Raw genomic sequence first — 19,152 nt, 5'->3', positions numbered from 1 at the left:
ATGGCCTACAAACACATGAAAAAATGCTCAACATCCCTCATCATCAGAGAAATGCAAATCAAAACCACAATGAGATACCACCATTTCATACCAGTCAGAATGGCTGCTATCCAAAAGTCTACATGCAATAAATGCTGGAGAGGGTGTGGAGAGAAGGGAACCCTCTTACACTGTTGGTGGGAATGCAAACTAGTACAGCCACTATGGAGAACAGTGTGGAGATTCCTCAAAAAATTGGAAACAGAACTGCCATATGATCCAGCAATCGCACTCTTGGGCATACACACCGAGGAAACCAGAATTGAAAGAGACACGTGTACTCCAATGTTCATTGCAGCACTGTTTATAATAGCGAGGACATGGAAGCAACCTAGATGTCCATCTGCAGACGAATGGATAAGAAAGCTTTGGTACATATACACAACGGAGTATTACTCAGCCATTAAGAAGAATGCATTTGAATCAGTTCTAATGAGGTGGATGAAACTTGAGCCTATTATAGAGTGAAGTAAGCCAGAAAGAAAAACACCAATACAGTATACTAACGCATATATATTGAATTTAGAAAGATGGAAATGACAACCCTGTATACGAGACAGCAAAAGAGACACAGATGTATAGAACAGTCTTTGGGACTCTGTGGGAGAGGGTGAGCGTGGGATGATTTGGGAGAATGGCATTGAAACATGTATATTATCATATGTGAAACGAATCGCCAGTTCAGGGTTGATGCATGTTACAGGATGCTTGGGGCTGGTGTGCGGGGATGACCCAGAGGGAGGATAAGGGGAGGAGGGAGGTGGGAGGGGGTTTCAGGAAGGGGAACTCATGTACACCCGGGGCAGATTCATGTCAATGTATGGCAAAACCAACCAATATAATATTGTAAAATAATTAGCCTCCAAAAAAAAAAAAAAAAAGTTTTGGAGCTTCAGCTTCAGCATCAGTCCTTCCAATGAATATTCAGAATTATTTCCTTTAGGACTGACTGGTTGGATCTCCTTACAGTCCAAGGGACTCTCTCAAAAGTCTTTTCCAACACCACATTTCAAAAGCATCAATTCTTCCACACTCAGCTTTCTTTATGGTTCATTTCTCACATCCATACATGACTACTGGAAAATCCATAGCTTTGACTAGATACACATTTGTTTGCAAAGTAAGGTCTCTGCTTTTTAATATGCTGTCTGGTTTGGTCATAGCTTTTCTTCCAAGGAGCAAGTGTCTTTCTAATGTCATGGCTGCAGTCACCATCTGCAGTGATTTTGGAGCCCAAGAAAATAAAATCTCTCACTCTTTCCACTGTTTTCCCATCTATTTGCCATGAAATGATGGTACCGGTTACCATGATCTTAGTTTTTCGAACGTCAAGTTTTAAGCCAGCTTTTTCACTCTCCTCTTCCACTTTCATCAAGAGGCTCTTTAGTTCTTCATCCCTTTCTGCATAACGGCGGTGTCATCAACGTTTCAGAGGTTATTGATATTTCTCCCATCAATCTTGATTCCAGCTTGTGCTTCATGCAGCCTGGCATTTCACGTGATGTACCCTGCAGATAGGTTAAATATGCAGGGTGACAATATACAACCTTGAAGTACTACTTTCCCATGTTGGAACCAGTTGATTTTTCCATGACTGGTTCTAACTGTTGCTTCTTGACCTGCATACAAATTTCTCAGGAGGCAGGTCAGGAGGTCTGGTATGCCCATCTCTTGAAGAATTTTTTCACAGGTTTTGTGATCCACACAGTCAAAGGCTTTGGGATAGTCAGTATGGTAGTAGATGTTCTTCTGGAACTCTCTTGCTTTTTCTATGATCCAACAGATGTTGGCAATTTGATCTCTGGTTCCTCTGCCTTTTCTGAATCCAGCTTCAACATCTGGAATTTCACAGTTCACATACTGTTCAAGCCTGGCATGGAGAATTTTGAGCAGTACTTTGCTAGCATGTGAGATGAGTGCAATTGTGTGGCAGTTTGATCATTCTTTGCCATTGCCTTTCTTTGGGATTGGAATGAAAACTGACCTTTTCCAGTCCTGTGGCCACTGCTGAGGTTTCCAAATTTACTGGCATATTGAGTGCAGCACTTTCGCAGCAGCATCTTTTAGGATTTGAAATAGCTCAACTGGAATTCCATCACCTCCACTAGCTTTGTTCATAGTGATGCTTCCTAAGGCCCACTTGACCTCACATTCCAGGAGGTCTGGCTCTAGGTGAGTGATCACACCATCATGGTTATCTGGATCATTAAGATCTTTTTTGCCTTTTTCTTCTGGGTATTCTTACCACCTCTTCTTAATCTCTTCTGTTTCTGTTAGGTGCATATTCTTTCTGTCCATTATTGTGCCCATCTTTGCATGAAACATTCCCTTGGTATCTCTAATATTTTTGAAGGGATCTCTAGTCTACCCATTCTATTGCTTTCCTATATTTCTTTCCTTTGATCACTGAGGAAGGCTTTCTTATCTCTCCTTGTTATTCTTTGGAACTCTGCATTCAGATGGGTATATCTTTCCTTTTCTCCTTTGTCTTTAGCTTCTCTTCTTTTTTCAGTTATTTGTAAGGCCTCCTCAAACAGCCATTTTGCCTTTTTGCATTTCTTTTTCTTAGGGATGGTCTTAATCACTGCCTCCTGTACAATGTCATGAACCTCTGTCCATTGTTCTTCAGGCACTCTGTCTATCAGACCTAATCCCTTGAATCTATTTGTTACTTCCACTGTATAATCACAAGAGATTTGATTTAGGTCAAATGAAACATTTGCTTTTCCTGTGCTTTTTCTTTTTTCTTCAATGTAAGCCTGGATTTTGCAATAAGGAGTTCATGGTCTGAGCCACAGTCAGCTCCTGGTCTTGTTTTTGCTGACTGTATTGAGCTTCTCCATATCTGGCTGCAAAGAATATAATCTGATTTCAGTATTGACCATCTGGTAATGTCTATGTGTAGAGTCGCCCCTTGTGTTGTTGGAAGAGGGTGTTTGCTATGACCAGCGCGTGCTCTTGGCAAAACTCTGTTAGCCTTTTCCCTGCCTCATTTTGTACTCCAACACCAATTTGCCTGTTACTCCAGGTATCTCTTAACTTCTTACTTTTGCATTACAGAGGGGTGTGTAGTCTCAACTTACTACAGACCTGGGTGACCAAAAATGGCTTAAGTATCTAACAAATATCTAATAAATTCTGGTGTAGAAAGTACTCTTTTGGAAAGCAATTTAATAAGAATAACTATAAGTCAATAGAGCAAATATATAAATTGTCTTTCTAATAGCATTTATTTCCATGAAGGATAATTCCTAACTTTTGGTTAGATTTATTAACATGTTGATATTTTCTTTTCCTTGCTCTAATATTTCTCATTAATTTAATTGTTGTTGTTTAGTCTCTAAGTCATGTCCAGGTATTTTTGTGATCTCATGGATAGTATCCCACAAGGCTCCTCTGCCCTTGAGATATCCCAGGCAAGAATTATAGTTGACATTTCCTTCTTCGGGGGGTGTTCCCAACTCAAGGATTGAACCTGTGTCTCCTGTGTTGGCAGGTTGTTTCTTTGCCTCTGAGCCATCAGGGAAGCCCATTAATTAATCTCATTAATAGTACTTACATTTCTTACCCTCATATTCAAAGTGCTTCATGATCGTATTATACTTTCCCTTCTTTATGCTTCTATACATTTATCCATGGTAGATCCTCTTACTCATTACTGAATAAGCATTTTCACCTTAAAGAGATGTAACCCTTTATCAAGGCCAAATATGATTTTTATGGTCCATCTAAACCTGAGACTGTGTTTTTCTAACAAGGATTGGCCTAATATTCACCTTTAAATTCATACATCTCAACTTCAATATTATCTTGTAAGTGCCTCAAGAATTATTTGTACCTCCTATAGATTTTATACTGAGTTTACCTAAGTAGAAGTTTAGGAAAAAGTTATTGAATAACATTATACATAGGTTAAAAGAGCATTAATAGACAAATATAAACCAGCAGAAGAAAATTCTTAAGAAAACTGCATTTATCTTATAAACAGTGTGACAATTAAAATTAAATATTTTTGAAACTGATTTTTAAAATTAGAAATATGTCTCATATTACTAGAATAATGATTTGAATCAAGAGTAGGAGCTATAGTAAAAACACTATGATATTGGGCAAGTCATCAAACTTTTATTGAATCCTTTTTTTCAGTAAATATTTGCTATAAATGATATATCCCAGGCATGAAAATATCTTCAGGATTTTTCTCAATTATAGATAGTAAATTCTTTTACATGACAATTTAGTTCTTTTCAATTTTAGAGCTGAATGTTTATGTATTTGAAATTAAGAATATTCATTCAGTAGAAACACAATCAATTCATTAAACATATTTTGAAGTGACATCTGCTCATATATTGCCTATGTAGATACACATATCACATATATTTATATTGATATATATGGAGTTTATAGAATAATGAAAATTCTATAAACATTTAAAATGTGAACTGATATAGTCTCTTATTACTAAAATATGTAGTCTTCCTAATCATCTTAGATTTTCCTTCATTTTATAAAGGGTGGTTTTCTTTCACTAAAGCAATAAAAATCTGCTTATTTTGTGACCTTTACAAAAGATATATTTTTTATCATTTCAGAAAAACAAATGGATAACCCATTTCCTTAGATAATAGTTAACTTTAGTGATATTACTATCATTTGAGGAGGCTTCAAAATCGAATAGACTGAAATATAAAAAAAAAAAAAAGAAATAGCCTGAAGAAATCAAGGTGATTATTAAATGCCATATTTTAATTTCAGAATATATCAGTAAGGGCATTGCCGTTTTATGACTGTATGTCAAAAATCATATTTCGTAATTCACAGTCAGAATTTTAGGGTTTGGGTAACAGAATAAAAGTATTAAGTTCAGTGGTATACTCTATTAGAAATAAATCAGCCCTGAAATTAAATCTTTACTGTATCCTAGGCAACATTCTGCAACCAGAACAAAAGCTTTTTACAATTCTGTTATTTTTTAAAAATTATTGTCCAGTTCATTACAGTTTATAAGAAGTTGAGACACACCACTTTAAAACCCTCAGTGTTAAGAAGTAAAACTATGCATGATACTGAAGTATATAAATACTGAAGTGTATGTACCCTAAAGGGGCTTTGCTGGTGGCTCACCAGTGAAGAATCTGCCTTCCAAGGCAGGAGACATGGGTTGGATCCCTGATCAGGAAGATAACTTGACCCAAAAGGAAATGGCAACCCACTCTAATATTCTTGTCTGGAAAAAAATCCCAAGAACAGAACAGCCTGGTGGGCTATAGTACATGGGGTCGCAAAAGAGTAGGATAAGACTTAGCCACTAAACAACAAAACAATGCACCCTAAATGGGCTTCCTAGGTAGGTTAGAGAAGGCAATGGCAAGCCACTCCAGTACTCTTGCCTAGAAAATCCCATGGATGGAGGAGCCTGGTAGGCTGCAGTCTGTGGGATCGCTAAGGGTCGGAGACGACTGAGCGACTTCACTTTCACTTTTCACTTTCACACATTGGAGAAGGAAATGGTAACCCACTCCAGTGTTCTTGCCTGGAGAATCCCAGGGACGGGGGAGCCTGGTGGGCTTCCGTCTAAGGGGTCACACAGAGTCGGATACGACTGAAGTGACTCAGCAGCAGCAGCAGCAGCAGGTAGGTTAGTGGCAAAGACTACATCTGTCAATTCAGGAAACTCAGGAGATAAGAGGTTGATTGCTAGGTCAGGTCAGGAAGATGCCCTGGAGTAGAAAATGACAACTCACTCCAGTATTCTTGCCTGGAAAATTCCATGGACAGAGGAGCCTGGAGGGCTGCAGTCCATGGGGTCACAAAGAGTCGGAAGTGACTGAACGACTAAGCATACATGCACACATGCATCCCAAAAAGCATGTTACATTTGCACTCTTGGGAAAGCGTGCATAAAGATCTTTGTTTCTCAGAAAATTTAGACTGGAAATACTAACTGAAAAAATAAATGTTTGACTTAGAATACAGCATATAGACTCAGTAGCACAATTTCCACTAATTTGTCATCCCATGTTTATTTTTCAACCTATATGGTGTATTAATTAAATAAGTAAATACTATGCTGCTGCTGCTGCTAATTAAATAGGTAAATACTATAAGTATTAATAATACTTTTTATAAAGTATATTAAAAACCGATAAAAGACTAGTATCTAAATGACCACATTTGCAAAAATTGAACACTGAAAACCAATCTTCCATATCAGGGTTTGGCTAACTTTTTGTTTAAAGGGCCAGATAGTAAATATTCCAGGCTTTCTGATCAGATGATTTCTATCACAGCTACTCAGCTCTGAAATTGTAGAATAAAAGCAGAAACAGACAATGTGTAAATGAATTGAAAGTAACTCTGTTCCATTAATAATAAACTTTACAAACATGAGTGACACATCAGATGAGGCATGTATATAATGACTGATGAATTCTGCCTTTTTCTGGAATATAGATAGATGCATAAATTATATATAAATATATATACACATATACCTAGTATATGAAATCAAATTATTATGCATTTCTATAATGGTTTAGGTATTTAATTGTATGTAGGAAAAATGATACTACTGTAGAAAAATAAGCTAAAGTTAGCATTTTTATAATGATCACTGAAAATACTACAATTTCCTTCTTGATGATTTTATGGTTTACTATATATATATATTGATGTGATCACGATGGTGTGATCACTCACCTGGAGCCAGATCTTGGAATGTGAAGTCAAGTGGGCCTTAGAGAGCATCACTACAAACAAAGCTAGTGGAGGTGATGGAATTCCAATTGAGCTATTTCAAATCTTGAAAGATGATGCTGTGAAAGTGCTGCACTCAATAGGCCAGCAAATTTGGAAAACTCAACAGTGGCCACAGGACTGGAAAAGGTCAGTCTTCATTCCAATCCCAAAGAAAGGCAATGCCAAAGAATGCTCAAACTACCACACAATTGCACTCATCTCACACGCTAGTAAAGTCATGCTCAAAATTCTCCAAGTCATGCTTCAGCAATATGTGAACCGTGAACTTCCAGATGTTCAAGCAGGTTTCAGAAAAGGCAGAGACACCAGAGATCAAATTGCCAACATCTGCTGGATCATGGAGAAAGCAAGTGAGTTCCAGAAAAACATCTATTTCTGCTTCATTAACTATGCCAAAGCCTTTGACTGTGTGGATCACAATAGACTGTAGAACATTCTGAAAGAGATGGGAATACCAGACCACCTGACCTGCCTCTTGAGAAACCTGTATGCAGGTCAGGAAGCAACAGTTAGAACTGGACATGGAACAACAGACTGGTTCCAAATAGGAAAAGGAGTACGTCAAGGTTGTATATTGTCACCTTGCTTATTTAACTTATATGCAGAGTACATCATAAGGAACGCTGGGCTGGAAGAAGCACAAGCTGGAATCAAGATTGCCGGGAGAAATATCAATAACCTCAGATATGCAGATGACACCACCCTTAGGGCAGAAAGTGAAGAGGAACTCAAAAGCCTCTTGATGATAGTGAAAGAGGAGAGTGACAAGGTTGGCTTGAAGCTCAACATTCAGAAAACGAAGATCATGGCATCTGGTCCCATCACTTCATGGGAAATAGATGGGGAAACAGTGGAAACAGTGTCAGACTTTATTTTTGTGGCTCCAAAATCACTGCGGATGCTGACTGTAGCCAGGAAATTAAAAGACGCTTACTCCTTGGAAGGAAAGTTATGACCAACCTAGATAGCATATTAAAAAACAGAGACATTACTTTGCCAACAAAGGGCCATCTAGTCAAGGCTATTGTTTTTCCCGTGGTCATGTATGGAAGTGAGAGTTGGACTGTGAAGAAAGCTGAGTGCCGAAGAATTGATGCTTTTGAACTGTGGTGCTGGAGAAGACTCTTGAGAGTCCCTTGGATTGCAAGGAGATCCAATAAGTCCATTCTAAAGGAGATCAATCCTGGGTGTTCATTGGAGGGACTGATGCTAAAGCTGAAACTCCAATACTTTGGCCACCTCATGTGACGAGTTGACTCACTGGAAAAGAGTCTGATGCTAAGAGGGATTGAGGGTGGGAGGAGACGGGGATGACAGAGAATGAGATGGCTGGATGGTATCACTGACTCAATGGACATGAGTTTGAGTGAACTCTGGGAGTCGGTGATGGACAGGGAGGCCTGGCGTGCTGCGATTCATAGGGTTGCAAAGAGTCGGACACGACTGAGCTACTGAACTGAACTGAACTGATATATATATTGATTTATGAAAGTCAAATCAGTGCTTTAATTTTATGTGTCTGAAAAGATAAAATATTAATTTGAACAAGTTTTTCAGTTGTCACATAATCAGCTAGAAAATTCTATATAACTTGTTTCAAAAAATTTATAGTCCATATATAAGAATAAAGGTACCTTTTGAAAATCCTTGATATTAACCAGGTTGAATGAAAATATATGATCCTTTGCTCCAACGTACAGTCTACTCCGTTCCTCATCCAAAAGGAAGGTATGGTAACTGGAACTGTTGGCCAAGCCATTGAAAGTGATCACATTGTTGGATTCCAACATTTCTGCAAAGTAACAAGGCAAGACATTGAGCGTTAATGTGAGGTTCGGTATGAGTACAGATTAGCACATGGTAATCTGGCTACTGCCTGCTGTGTTACCAATCAGTGGTTATTCTTTGTGATAGTAAAACTTCACAGGACTCTCTACATTTCAAAGAAATGGAAGTTATGCTCCCATTAGTGTGCTGATTTCATGTTCAAGATGACATACTCCTACAGAACAAAGGAAATACCTTGTCCAAATGATTGGTCTGGTGGAATCTCTTTGCATGTGGCAATGAACTGGAATGGTCAGTTTGTATATAAAACACCTTTAACTCTAGTAAAACTTGTTTAAGTGGTTTTTATCTGCTCCAAGTCATTGCTAGAAGGATAAGCTTTAGGGCCAACAGAGCAGAGGTAGTGTGGGGAAAACAAACTCCTCCGTTGTTTAAAGGTCTCTCTTTAATAAAGAATTTTAGTATGCCTTTTTGATAATTAAATCACTAACTTTGTAATATTTTGTAACTGGCATGTGGATGAGTTAGTTTTTATGAAAACATTGAATTAAATTAATTTGCTATGTGATCCCAATTTTTCAGTTTATTGATTTCCAATTTACTTTTGCTGTGAGCAGGCAAATACTGAACCTTCAGATACCTTAAGTAAGAAAAATATTTTCAAACAGAAAGAACAGTAAATTGTCTTTGCACTAGAAAGGTAATTGCTGATCAACAAAGAGGTTTCCTTTATCTGTTTTAACTGAAATTATATATATAGTGTTTATATAAATACACCCACCACCACCACCACTGCCACTACTGCTGCCACCACCACTGCCACCACCACCACCACCACAATCCCCAAAAACAAATGTTGGGGACTCTTCAGAAATGTGTTCTAAATCAGTGATTCAGATTTTTACCATGCATGCATAGTAGAAATTTTCATCAGCACCCATAAAATGTAGAATGTGCCTTCCAAAGAATGAAAGCAGAAATGAAGACCTTTCCTCTGTCCCAGACCTATCCCAGGACATTAGGCATTCAATAATTTCCCTTGTTTTATTTTTTTACTTCTTTTTCCATCTCATCAAAATATTTGAATAGAGAACAAAGTTCAAAATTCTCAGCATTGAAGTTCAGATAAACACCATTTGAGTTTAAACCCCACCTCAGTATTCCTTCTCATGTCCACTACAGGGCAGGAAAACATACTCCATAGTCATCCACTTATTAGCCTTTCCTAACATTGTTCCTGACACCTACAACTATATGCTACCTAGAGAAAAGAGCATCGCTACTCCAAGCTAGTTCAAATGAAACCTCTAACCGATTAACACATAATTAATTTCTTTGTAATATTTTCCTTTAATTACTTATAGCCTGCATCACACTGTCAATTATTACCATCATTCATATAAATGAATTACATACCAGAATTAATAAAAAAACATATAGTTAATAGCTTATTATCCACAAATCACATGGTTTCTTTTATATATTACTGTGTCAATACATATTAAATGGAATGTCTATCTATATCTAACTACCTAACTACCCATCTTATACGCAAAATTGTAATAATTGTTAATAAATTGTTAAAAGATGCTTTTCAAATTTCTTCACAAGAAACAGTACACTACTGGGTTTATCTTATTTCACCCTCAACTTATGACCAAAAATAAAAGAAAGAAGAACAGAAGGCAGGAGGAAAAGAAGAAACAGATCAAGGGAAAGAGATTCATTCATGTGAGGCATATCTGAAATAAATGAGTGCTATTAGTCTTCAAAGAGAAAGAACAAAGAATCCACCACACAGTATATGAATGTAAATGCCACTCCTCTCACCAAATGATTATAAAGGATCAATGCTACACAGTCAACATAAGACTGAAATTTAAGGCACTCCGAGCTGTGTGAGGATGGAAAGGCCTATACCAGAGACATGGGTTGTAACACTGGATAAGCTCATGCACTGATTGACTATACACAGAGCTCTGCTTATCAAACAGAATAGATGACCTTCACTCTTCTTTCCAATTCTAAATTCTAATTCTACCCTAACACCAGAGAAACCAAACTACAGGTAGCTAGGCAAACAAACTAAAAAAAGTTTTAAAAGCCTGCTGAGTCTAAATCAAGACAATTACACAGATATTAATCATCAAGAGGGTCATTTAAGAGACTGACTGATTTTAATTGGACACGGATAGAACATGTAAGAGACCTCTAAACATGAAGTGGAAAAGTAGCAGGAAGACAACTAACATAGCTATAGAACATGCAGTCATAGCTATAGGTGACAACACAAGCACTACCACAGTTCTTACACGGTGTGTAAACTTAGTGAGTTCCTTACATTACTTAGGCCTCAGGTTTGGGAAAAAGGGGTTGATAATAAATCTCCCAAGAGTTATTACAAAAGTGAAATTAAATAATTTATAAAACTTACTAGATTAGTTTGCATAGTAAATACTCAGTTAAAGATTACCTGTTTGTAGAAGTAGAGGTTAAAAATTAATGTTTGATCTTCTTGACTACAACTAGGAAATCAGGAAGATGGAGCTGACTGAAAGAAGTACTTCTCCACTATCTTATCAAGTGTACTAACTTGTTAGTGTCAGTAATTGTGTATGGTTAAGGGATAAATAAGAAGAGCAATAACTCCTTGGTTTACATTGGTTTTTGTTTGCCAATTTCCGCATGTTGGCTGCACTTTAAATAATAAAAATAATGACTTTCTATAACATTTACTGTTGTTGTTCAGTCACTCTGTCATGTCTGAATCTTTGTGACCCCATGTACTTCTACACAGCAGGCTTCCCTGTCCTTCACCAGCTCCCAGAGCTTGCTCAAACTCAAGTCTATTGCGGTGGTGATGCCATCCAATCATCTCATTCTCTGTTGTCCCCTTCTCCTCCTGCCTTCATTCTTTCCCAGCATCAGAGTATTTTTCTAATGAGTCAGCTCTTCACACCAGCTGACTGGAAAGTACTGGAGAACTAGAGCTTCAACTTCAACATCAGTCCTTCCAATGAACACCCAGGACTGATCTCCTTTAGGATAGACTGACTGGATCTCCTTGCAGTCCAAGGGACTCTCAAGAGTCTTCTCCAACACCACAGTTCAAAAGCATCAATTCTCTGGCGCTCAGCCTTCTTTATGGTCGAATTCTCACATCCATATGTGACTACTGGAAAAACCATAGCTTTGACTATATGGACTTTTGCTGGCAAAGTGATGTCTCTGCTTTTTAATATGCTATCTAGCTTTCTCATAGCTTTTCTTCCAAGGAGCAAGCATCTTTTAATTTCATGACAGTAGTCAACATCTGCAGTGATTTTGGAGCCCAAGAAAATAAAATCTCTCACTTTTTCCCTTGTTTCTCCAACTACTTGAGATGAAATGAGGGGCCAGATGAAATGATTGTAGTTTTTTGAATGTTGAGTTTTAAGCCAACTTTTTCACTCTCTTCTTTCATTTTCTTCAAGAGGCTCTTTAATTCCTCTTTGCTTTCTGCCATAAGGGCAGTGTCATTTGCGTTTCTGAGGTTATTGATATTTCTGCTAGCAATCTTGATTCCAGCTTGTGCTTCATGCAGCCCAGCATTTCACATGATGTACTCTGCATATAAGTTAAATAAGCAAGATGACAATATACAGCCTTGAAGTACTCCTTTCCCATGCTGGAACCAGTTGATTTTTCCATGACTGGTTCTAACTGTTGCTTCTTGACTTGCATACAGGTTTCTCTGGAGTCAGATAAGGTGGTCTGGTATTCCCATTTCTTTAAGAATGTTCCACAGTTTCTTGTGGAAAGTTAAAGGATTTATATAGTTCATGTAGCCCATGTTTTTCTGGAAATCTCTTCTTTTTTCTGTAATCCAATCAATGTTGGCAATTTGATCTCTGATTCCTCTGCCTTTTCTAAATCCAGCTTGAACATCTGGGGGTTCTCAGTTTATGGACTGCTGAAGCCTGGCTTGGAGAATTTTGAGCATCACTTTGCTAATGTATGAAATGAGTGCAATTGTGCAGTAGTTTAAATATTCTTTGGCATTGCCTTTCTTTGATATTGGAATGAAAATTGACCTTTTCCAGTCCTCTGGCCACTGCTGGTTTTCCATATTTGCTGACATATTGAGTGAAGCACTTTCACAGCATCATCTTTAGGATTTCAAATAGTTCAGCTGGAATTTCATCACCTCCACTAGCTTTGTTCGTAGTGATGCTTCTTAAGGCCCACTTGACTTCACATTCCAGGATGTTGGCTCTAGGTGAGTGATCACACCATCATGGTTATCTGGGTCATAACGGTTTTTTTGGTTTTTTTGGTATAGTTCTGTGTATTCTTGCCACCTCTTCTTAATATCTTCTGCTTCTGTTAGGTTCATACATTTTTTGTCCTTTATTTTTCCCATCTTTGTATGAAATGTTCCCTCGGTATTTCTAATTTTCTTGAAGAGATCTCTAGTCTTTCACATTCTGTTGTTTTCCATATTTATTTGCATTGTTCACTTAGCAAGGTTTTCTTATCTCTCCTAGCTATTCTTTTGAAATCTGCATTCAGATAGGTACATCTTTCCTTTTCTCCTTTACCTTTAGATTTGCTTCTTTTCTCAGCTATTTGTAAGGCCTCTTCAGACAACCATTTTGTCTTTTTGCATTTCTTTTCCTTGCGGGTGGTTTTGATCACTGCCTCCTGTACAATGTTACGAACTCCATTCACAGTTCTTCAGGCACTCTGTCTATCAGATCTAATCCCTTGAATCTATTCATCACTTCCACTATATAATCATGAGGAATTTGATTTAGGTCATACCTGAATGGCCTAGTGGTTTTCCCTACTTTCTTCAATTTAAGTCTGAATTTGGCAATACCATAATTCCATCCGGGGAAGATTCATGTCAATGTATGGCAAAACCAACCATTATAATATTGTAAAATGATTAGCCTCCAATAAAAAAAAAAAGGAAAAATAAAAATGACCTGAGCAGACAAGAAAAAAAATAAAGTAAAAAAAAAAAAAAGAAAATATTCATACAACTGAAAAATATGTTACATGTTGAATTTTATAAATTAAGCTTAGGGAGAATTAATGGTTTCTATGCACTGACAATTTAAGAGAAAGGACTTTAGTCATTTATGTGTGAAATCACTCTGTAAACAAACAACACTTAAAAGATGTTTCTGCTGGATCATTTCATTAAACAAAAAGACACTATTCTCCTGGAGCACAGGTTTGCAGCTGTTTTACATTCTTTGAAAGTACTTAATTTTGCCTCATCGTTTCTTTCGCTGCTAATTCCTTACATGTTCTTCTGTATCAGGGATTTTATCCATCACTTCATAACAGAAGAATCTTTCTGAGACCTTCTTGGCATTGAGCCAGGGCAAATCTGGATTGCTTAGATTATCTCACCTCTTCTCAGGGTGAAAAAATATCTAGGTTAAAATTAGAGACTCTTTCCCTAAGTCTAGATTTCACATTTTTAAACAGTCTGGTTTCATTTATGTTTTTAAATTATAAGCTTATGATTTTATTTTTTCTATATGTTGACATATTAAGTTACAGTTGATATTAACTTCAATTTTGACTTTATTCTTTTAGAATCAAAGAACTTTAGATGTTTCTTTTCAGCCACTTTAATGTACATTTTACCATTACACAAACTGGCTTTGAAATTAATATTCAGTAATATGAGACATTTAATATCCTACTATGTTCTTACATCTTGCCTATCTTCACATTTAGTCATTATAGAAAAACATAAATTTCTATAGAATCAACATGACTTTGGTGAATCCTAGTAGACAAAGCATACAAAGGCAATAATTCATCCTGGGTACAATTCAATTTTTCCCTCATTGAAACATTACTTCAACTTTTACATGCCATGTCGACCATAAAGAAAAGTAAATGTAGGATTATAATCAAAAGAGCTATTTCAGACAAGCACTCTTAATAAACTATGTATTCTTATATTTTTAAGATAATTAAGAAAACATTCTGTTTATTCCAGATTCAACAAATGATTTAGTGTTTATATAGTTTGTTTAATGACAAATGAAAGGTAAACTGGTCATAAACCCAAGCATATAGTTTGTGTTCAGTAATTGCTACCTATTACCACCATTATTATTAAGACATGCTATATATAAGACAATATAGACAATAAACATGTTTACACATGTTCTGGAAGGAGAATTGATTCATATAACTTCAAGAAGCTTGATTTTCAATTATAAATAGACTGCATTCTCTTGTGATGTACTACTAAAAATCTTATGGATCTTCTGAAATTCAAGATACAAAGTCCACGTAATAAGATTTTTAAAAATCTAATATTATGCAGCAAAAGGAAAGAAGAAATTTCACTTGTTCTGTCCTTCAGTCAGAATATCCTATCAAAATAATCATGGGTGAAGACCCATGATTTTTTTCCTAGTGAGTCAATTCTAATTTTCATTCTAATTTATTTATAAATTTTTAGATTTGCCTTTTCCCCTTGAATCCATCAGGATCTATAATGTAACTCTGAATAAAGGAAAAAACAAAGTTAGATGTCACTATCAGTACATTATTTAAAATACTAAAAAATTGTAAATTAGTATTCTTCTTGTATATGTAACATATGAAAAGAAAAAAGGTGAGAAAATCTACATCAAAATCACATCTGTCGATTCAGCTCTCCATAATAAAGTTGTATAGTTCCTGTGCTGTCCTGATTATCTTTAGGAAAAGCACAGATTTACAAAGATGACTGCATTACAATGACCAGATCAAATTTCAAAAACACAGTGAAATGAATCCTGATTTCCTGAATGCAAGACTATCCAGAACTAGAGTTTTTATAACTACTGTACACATGACCAAATCGAAACAATAGTCATCCTGTTCTCTATACTTCTGACTTCTATGACATTTCTGTTTCTATTTCGCTTCTCCTCCCTTTCTTCCTTCCTTCCAAAACCCACCCTTCTCTTAATTTTATAGCATGAAAGGTAAGGGGACTCCCCCCCAGTTGCTGTTTTCTAATTAATTGCCTGTATTCACTGATGGCTTTAGGCTTATGTCCTTTTACCATGACTTGAATTTTGTCCTCTGCACAGAACAAAGATCCTATTTAAAGCAGTCAAAATTTGGGTCTGTACAATGCCAAAATATTTTGACTAAATGGTGATCACATTCAGATATTTGTAAATATGGGAAAGTTCACTGAGGTCCCAAATTTGAGAGTCCTCAGTGCTTCCTAAAGTATTTAAATTTCCAAAAGAGAAATGAGGGCTGAAATGAAAAGTGGCAACTTTTTGTTGCACTATAAAAACAGAACAATAGAATAAGTGTTATTTACAATTATTTTCATTTATACAAAGATTAGGAATTTTATTTAACTAACAAAAAGTTTAGGAAGGGCCAAAAATACACAAAGAATAAATTTTAGAGATTAATAAAGTTATATTGTGGAAAAATTCATCATTTTTTTTGACTTTGTTTCATCAAGGACTAGCTTTTAGAACTTAATGTGGAGAAGGGTGGTAGCTTTCTGCAGACTTCTATTTGGGAAGTACTACTCTAAGATATGAATAAGGCAATGGCAACCCACTCCAGTACTCTTGCCTGGAAAATCCCATGGACAGAGGAGCCTGGTAGACTGCAGTCCATAGGGTTGCTAAGAGTCGGACACGACTGAGCGATTTCACTTTCACTTTTCACTTTCATGCATCAGAAAAGGAAATGGCAACCCACTCCAGTGTTCTTGCCTGGAGAATCCCAGGGACGGGGTAGCCTGGTGGGCTGCCATCTACAGGGTCGCACAGAGTCGGACACGACTGAAGCAACTTAGCAGCAGCAGCTCTAAAATAAACGGTAGAGAATGAACTTTCCTCCAAGCATTTCTGGCCACTGCATCTTCTCATTGAACCAACAAACCCAATGTTAGTGAGCTCTACATGCTATTATTTATTTGATGGTGCTGAGAATATTCTCTCAATTTACAAAGTTTGGTCCAATGTATTGTTTGAATATAATAGAAAAAAAATCTATCTTAGATAACAGGTAAACTCAAAATGTACATTCAGTTTAAAGTTGCTACTTTCTCTAACTTGTGCCAGAGATCACTTTATAAAATAGAACCTCACGACCTTTGCCAAGAATATTTCTTCAAGTTTTCCTTTCAAAGGGCTTCCCTGGTGGCTCAGAGGTTAAAGCATCTGCCTGCAATGCGGGAGGCCCAGGTTCGATCCCTGAGTTGGGAAGATCCCCTGGAGAAGGAAATAGCAACCCACTCCAGTATTCTTGCCTGGAGAATCCCATGGAGGGAGGAGCCTGGTGGGCTACAGTCCATGGGGGGCTCTGAAGGTCACTTTTACCTTAATGAATTTGCTACTTTCTCTAGCTTGTGCCAGAGATCACACTTTATAAAATACAACCTCACGACCTTTGCCAAGAATATTTCTTCAAGTTCTCCTTTCAGTGTGTTTCTTTGTATTTGCCAACAGTCTGATCTCTGATATTAGTCTCCATCACACTAACATGATACCAGGACTGTCTTCTGCCAGATATTTGTTATTTATAGTTGACTTGAATACATCAGCCTTTTCTGATTTGGATAGACACCCTGATCAAGGTTCTGGGTACCCACATGAGCTTTGGTTCACGAGTAAAGGTTCATGATCAGCCCAAGCCCAGCTTCCATGCTTCTAGACCCATAATACACAAGTGCCCTGAACCACAATGTCAGGGACGGACAACAGATTTTCCCTTCAATACACTATATCAAGAGCAGGCCTCTCTTTGATAGAAATCTACTTCCACTTTTTCTCAGATGAGAAATATCTGTGGAAAGTAAGTTTTTCACAATCTACTCTGAGGATTCACATTTTTTATTTGAATCATTCAACTACTAATTCAACAAGCATCCATCTAGTTATTATGTGCAACACGCAGACATTGACTAGGAAGTATATGGAGCATAAAGATGAATAAAACTTTGACTGAAAGTAGACATATGCCATAAGGGAAGCAAAAACTAATGAACAACAATCACAGAGAGGATAGTAAGAGCCGAGGAAGTCTGAGGAAAGGGTAAATGATGCCTCAGAAGCAGCAGGTCTGTCAAGTAAGCCTGGCCTTAAAAAATGCACAGGGCAGCAGAGAACGGTGCAATGGAACATTTCATTCAGAGGACATGAAAAAAAGCCAAGAGAGAGAAGAGAAAATACAAAAGAAATAAATTTTCAGTGTCTACTATGTGCCCATCACTTCATGGGAAATAGATGGGGAAACAGGGGAAACAGTGGAAACAGTGTCAGACTATTTTTTTGGGCTCCAAGATCACTGCGGATGCTGATTGCAGCCATGAAATTAAAAGACGCTTACTCCTTGGAGGGAAAGTTATGACCAACCTTGATAATATATTAAAAAGCAGAGACATTACTTTCCCAACAAAGGTCCGTCTAGTCAAGGCTATGGTTTTTCCAGTGGTCATGTATGGATGTGAGAGTTGGACTGTGAAGAAAGCTGATTGCTGAAGAATTGATGCTTTTGAACTGTGGTGCTGGAGAAGACTCTTGAGAGTCCCTTGGACTGCAAGGAGATCCAACCAGTCCATTCTAAAGGAGATCAATCCTGGATGTTCATTGGAAGGACTGATGCTAAAGCTGAAACTCCAATACTTTGGCCACCTCATGAGATGAGTTGACTCCCTGGAAAAGACTGATGCTGGGAAGGATTGAGAGCAGGAGGAGAAGGGGACGACAGAGAATGAGATGGCTGGATGGCATCACCGACTCGAGGGACATGAGTTTGAGTGAACTCCGGGAGTTGGTGATGGACAGGGAAGCCTGGCATACTGTGATTCATGGGGTTGCAAAGAGTCGGACACGACTGAGCTACTGAACTGAACTGAACTATGTGCCAAAAAACTGTTGAATGATTTATTAATATACTAATTCAAGCCCTGCAACATTTTGAGGTACAAACTTTTATATCCATTTTTTCTCATGAAGAAACTGATTCAGATAGATATTGGGAATAGCTTAGGTCATAGAGTTCATGAGATGGAGTCAAGATTTCAGTTCCCAACACCAGAGGCCAGACTGTCTTACTCTGCACCACCTCCAAGAAGGAGGAATTTTTGAGAATACTAAGAACTGCTCATTAAGAAGAAAAGAGAGAAATATAAGAATACACTTTGGAAAACACTTAGAACCGATTGTCGAGAAGTTTGGTTACCTCTCACTATCACATAATTCACCTTAGTTAATAGTTTCTTAAATATTTACATTATTTTATTTACTCTGTACTTGGTCTTTTTTATACAATAATAACTCTGTTTATAATCTTATCTACAAGCATGGCTTTCATCACAAGCAGTATTTTGACATGTCTCATATGTATATCTTCCAAGACAAATTTCCCCCCAAAAGCCAAACAAAGGTTTACTAGCAACCTCTATTTAGTTATTGAACAAATATCTCAGAGTTTGCATGACTTGGTTAGAACTCACTCATTTTTCTTTTTTCCATTGATATCATCACCTTCTGGTTCATTTTAAAACTGGATACAAGTGTCACTCAT

General features: G+C 37.1%; 1 protein-coding gene across 2 annotated transcripts in view; it reads right to left on the bottom strand.

Annotated features, from left to right (window-relative positions):
• Positions 1-19,152, bottom strand: part of SEMA3A (semaphorin 3A) — a 267,472-nt gene that overhangs the window by 188,168 nt on the left and 60,152 nt on the right. For both annotated transcript variants that reach the window (XM_088833878.1, XM_055420630.2), the window contains exon 2: positions 8,436-8,593. In XM_088833878.1, coding sequence (XP_088690004.1) covers positions 8,436-8,593 — 158 coding nt within the window. The remainder of the gene's footprint in view (positions 1-8,435; positions 8,594-19,152) is intronic.

This window comes from Moschus berezovskii, chromosome 3 (assembly GCF_049115385.1).
Source record: "Moschus berezovskii isolate FMDL1 chromosome 3, NW_MosBer_1.0, whole genome shotgun sequence".
Classification (NCBI taxonomy): Eukaryota; Metazoa; Chordata; class Mammalia; order Artiodactyla; family Moschidae; genus Moschus; species Moschus berezovskii.
Note: the sequence above shows the minus strand (reverse complement) of the source record. Positions and strands in the feature narration are given on the sequence as shown.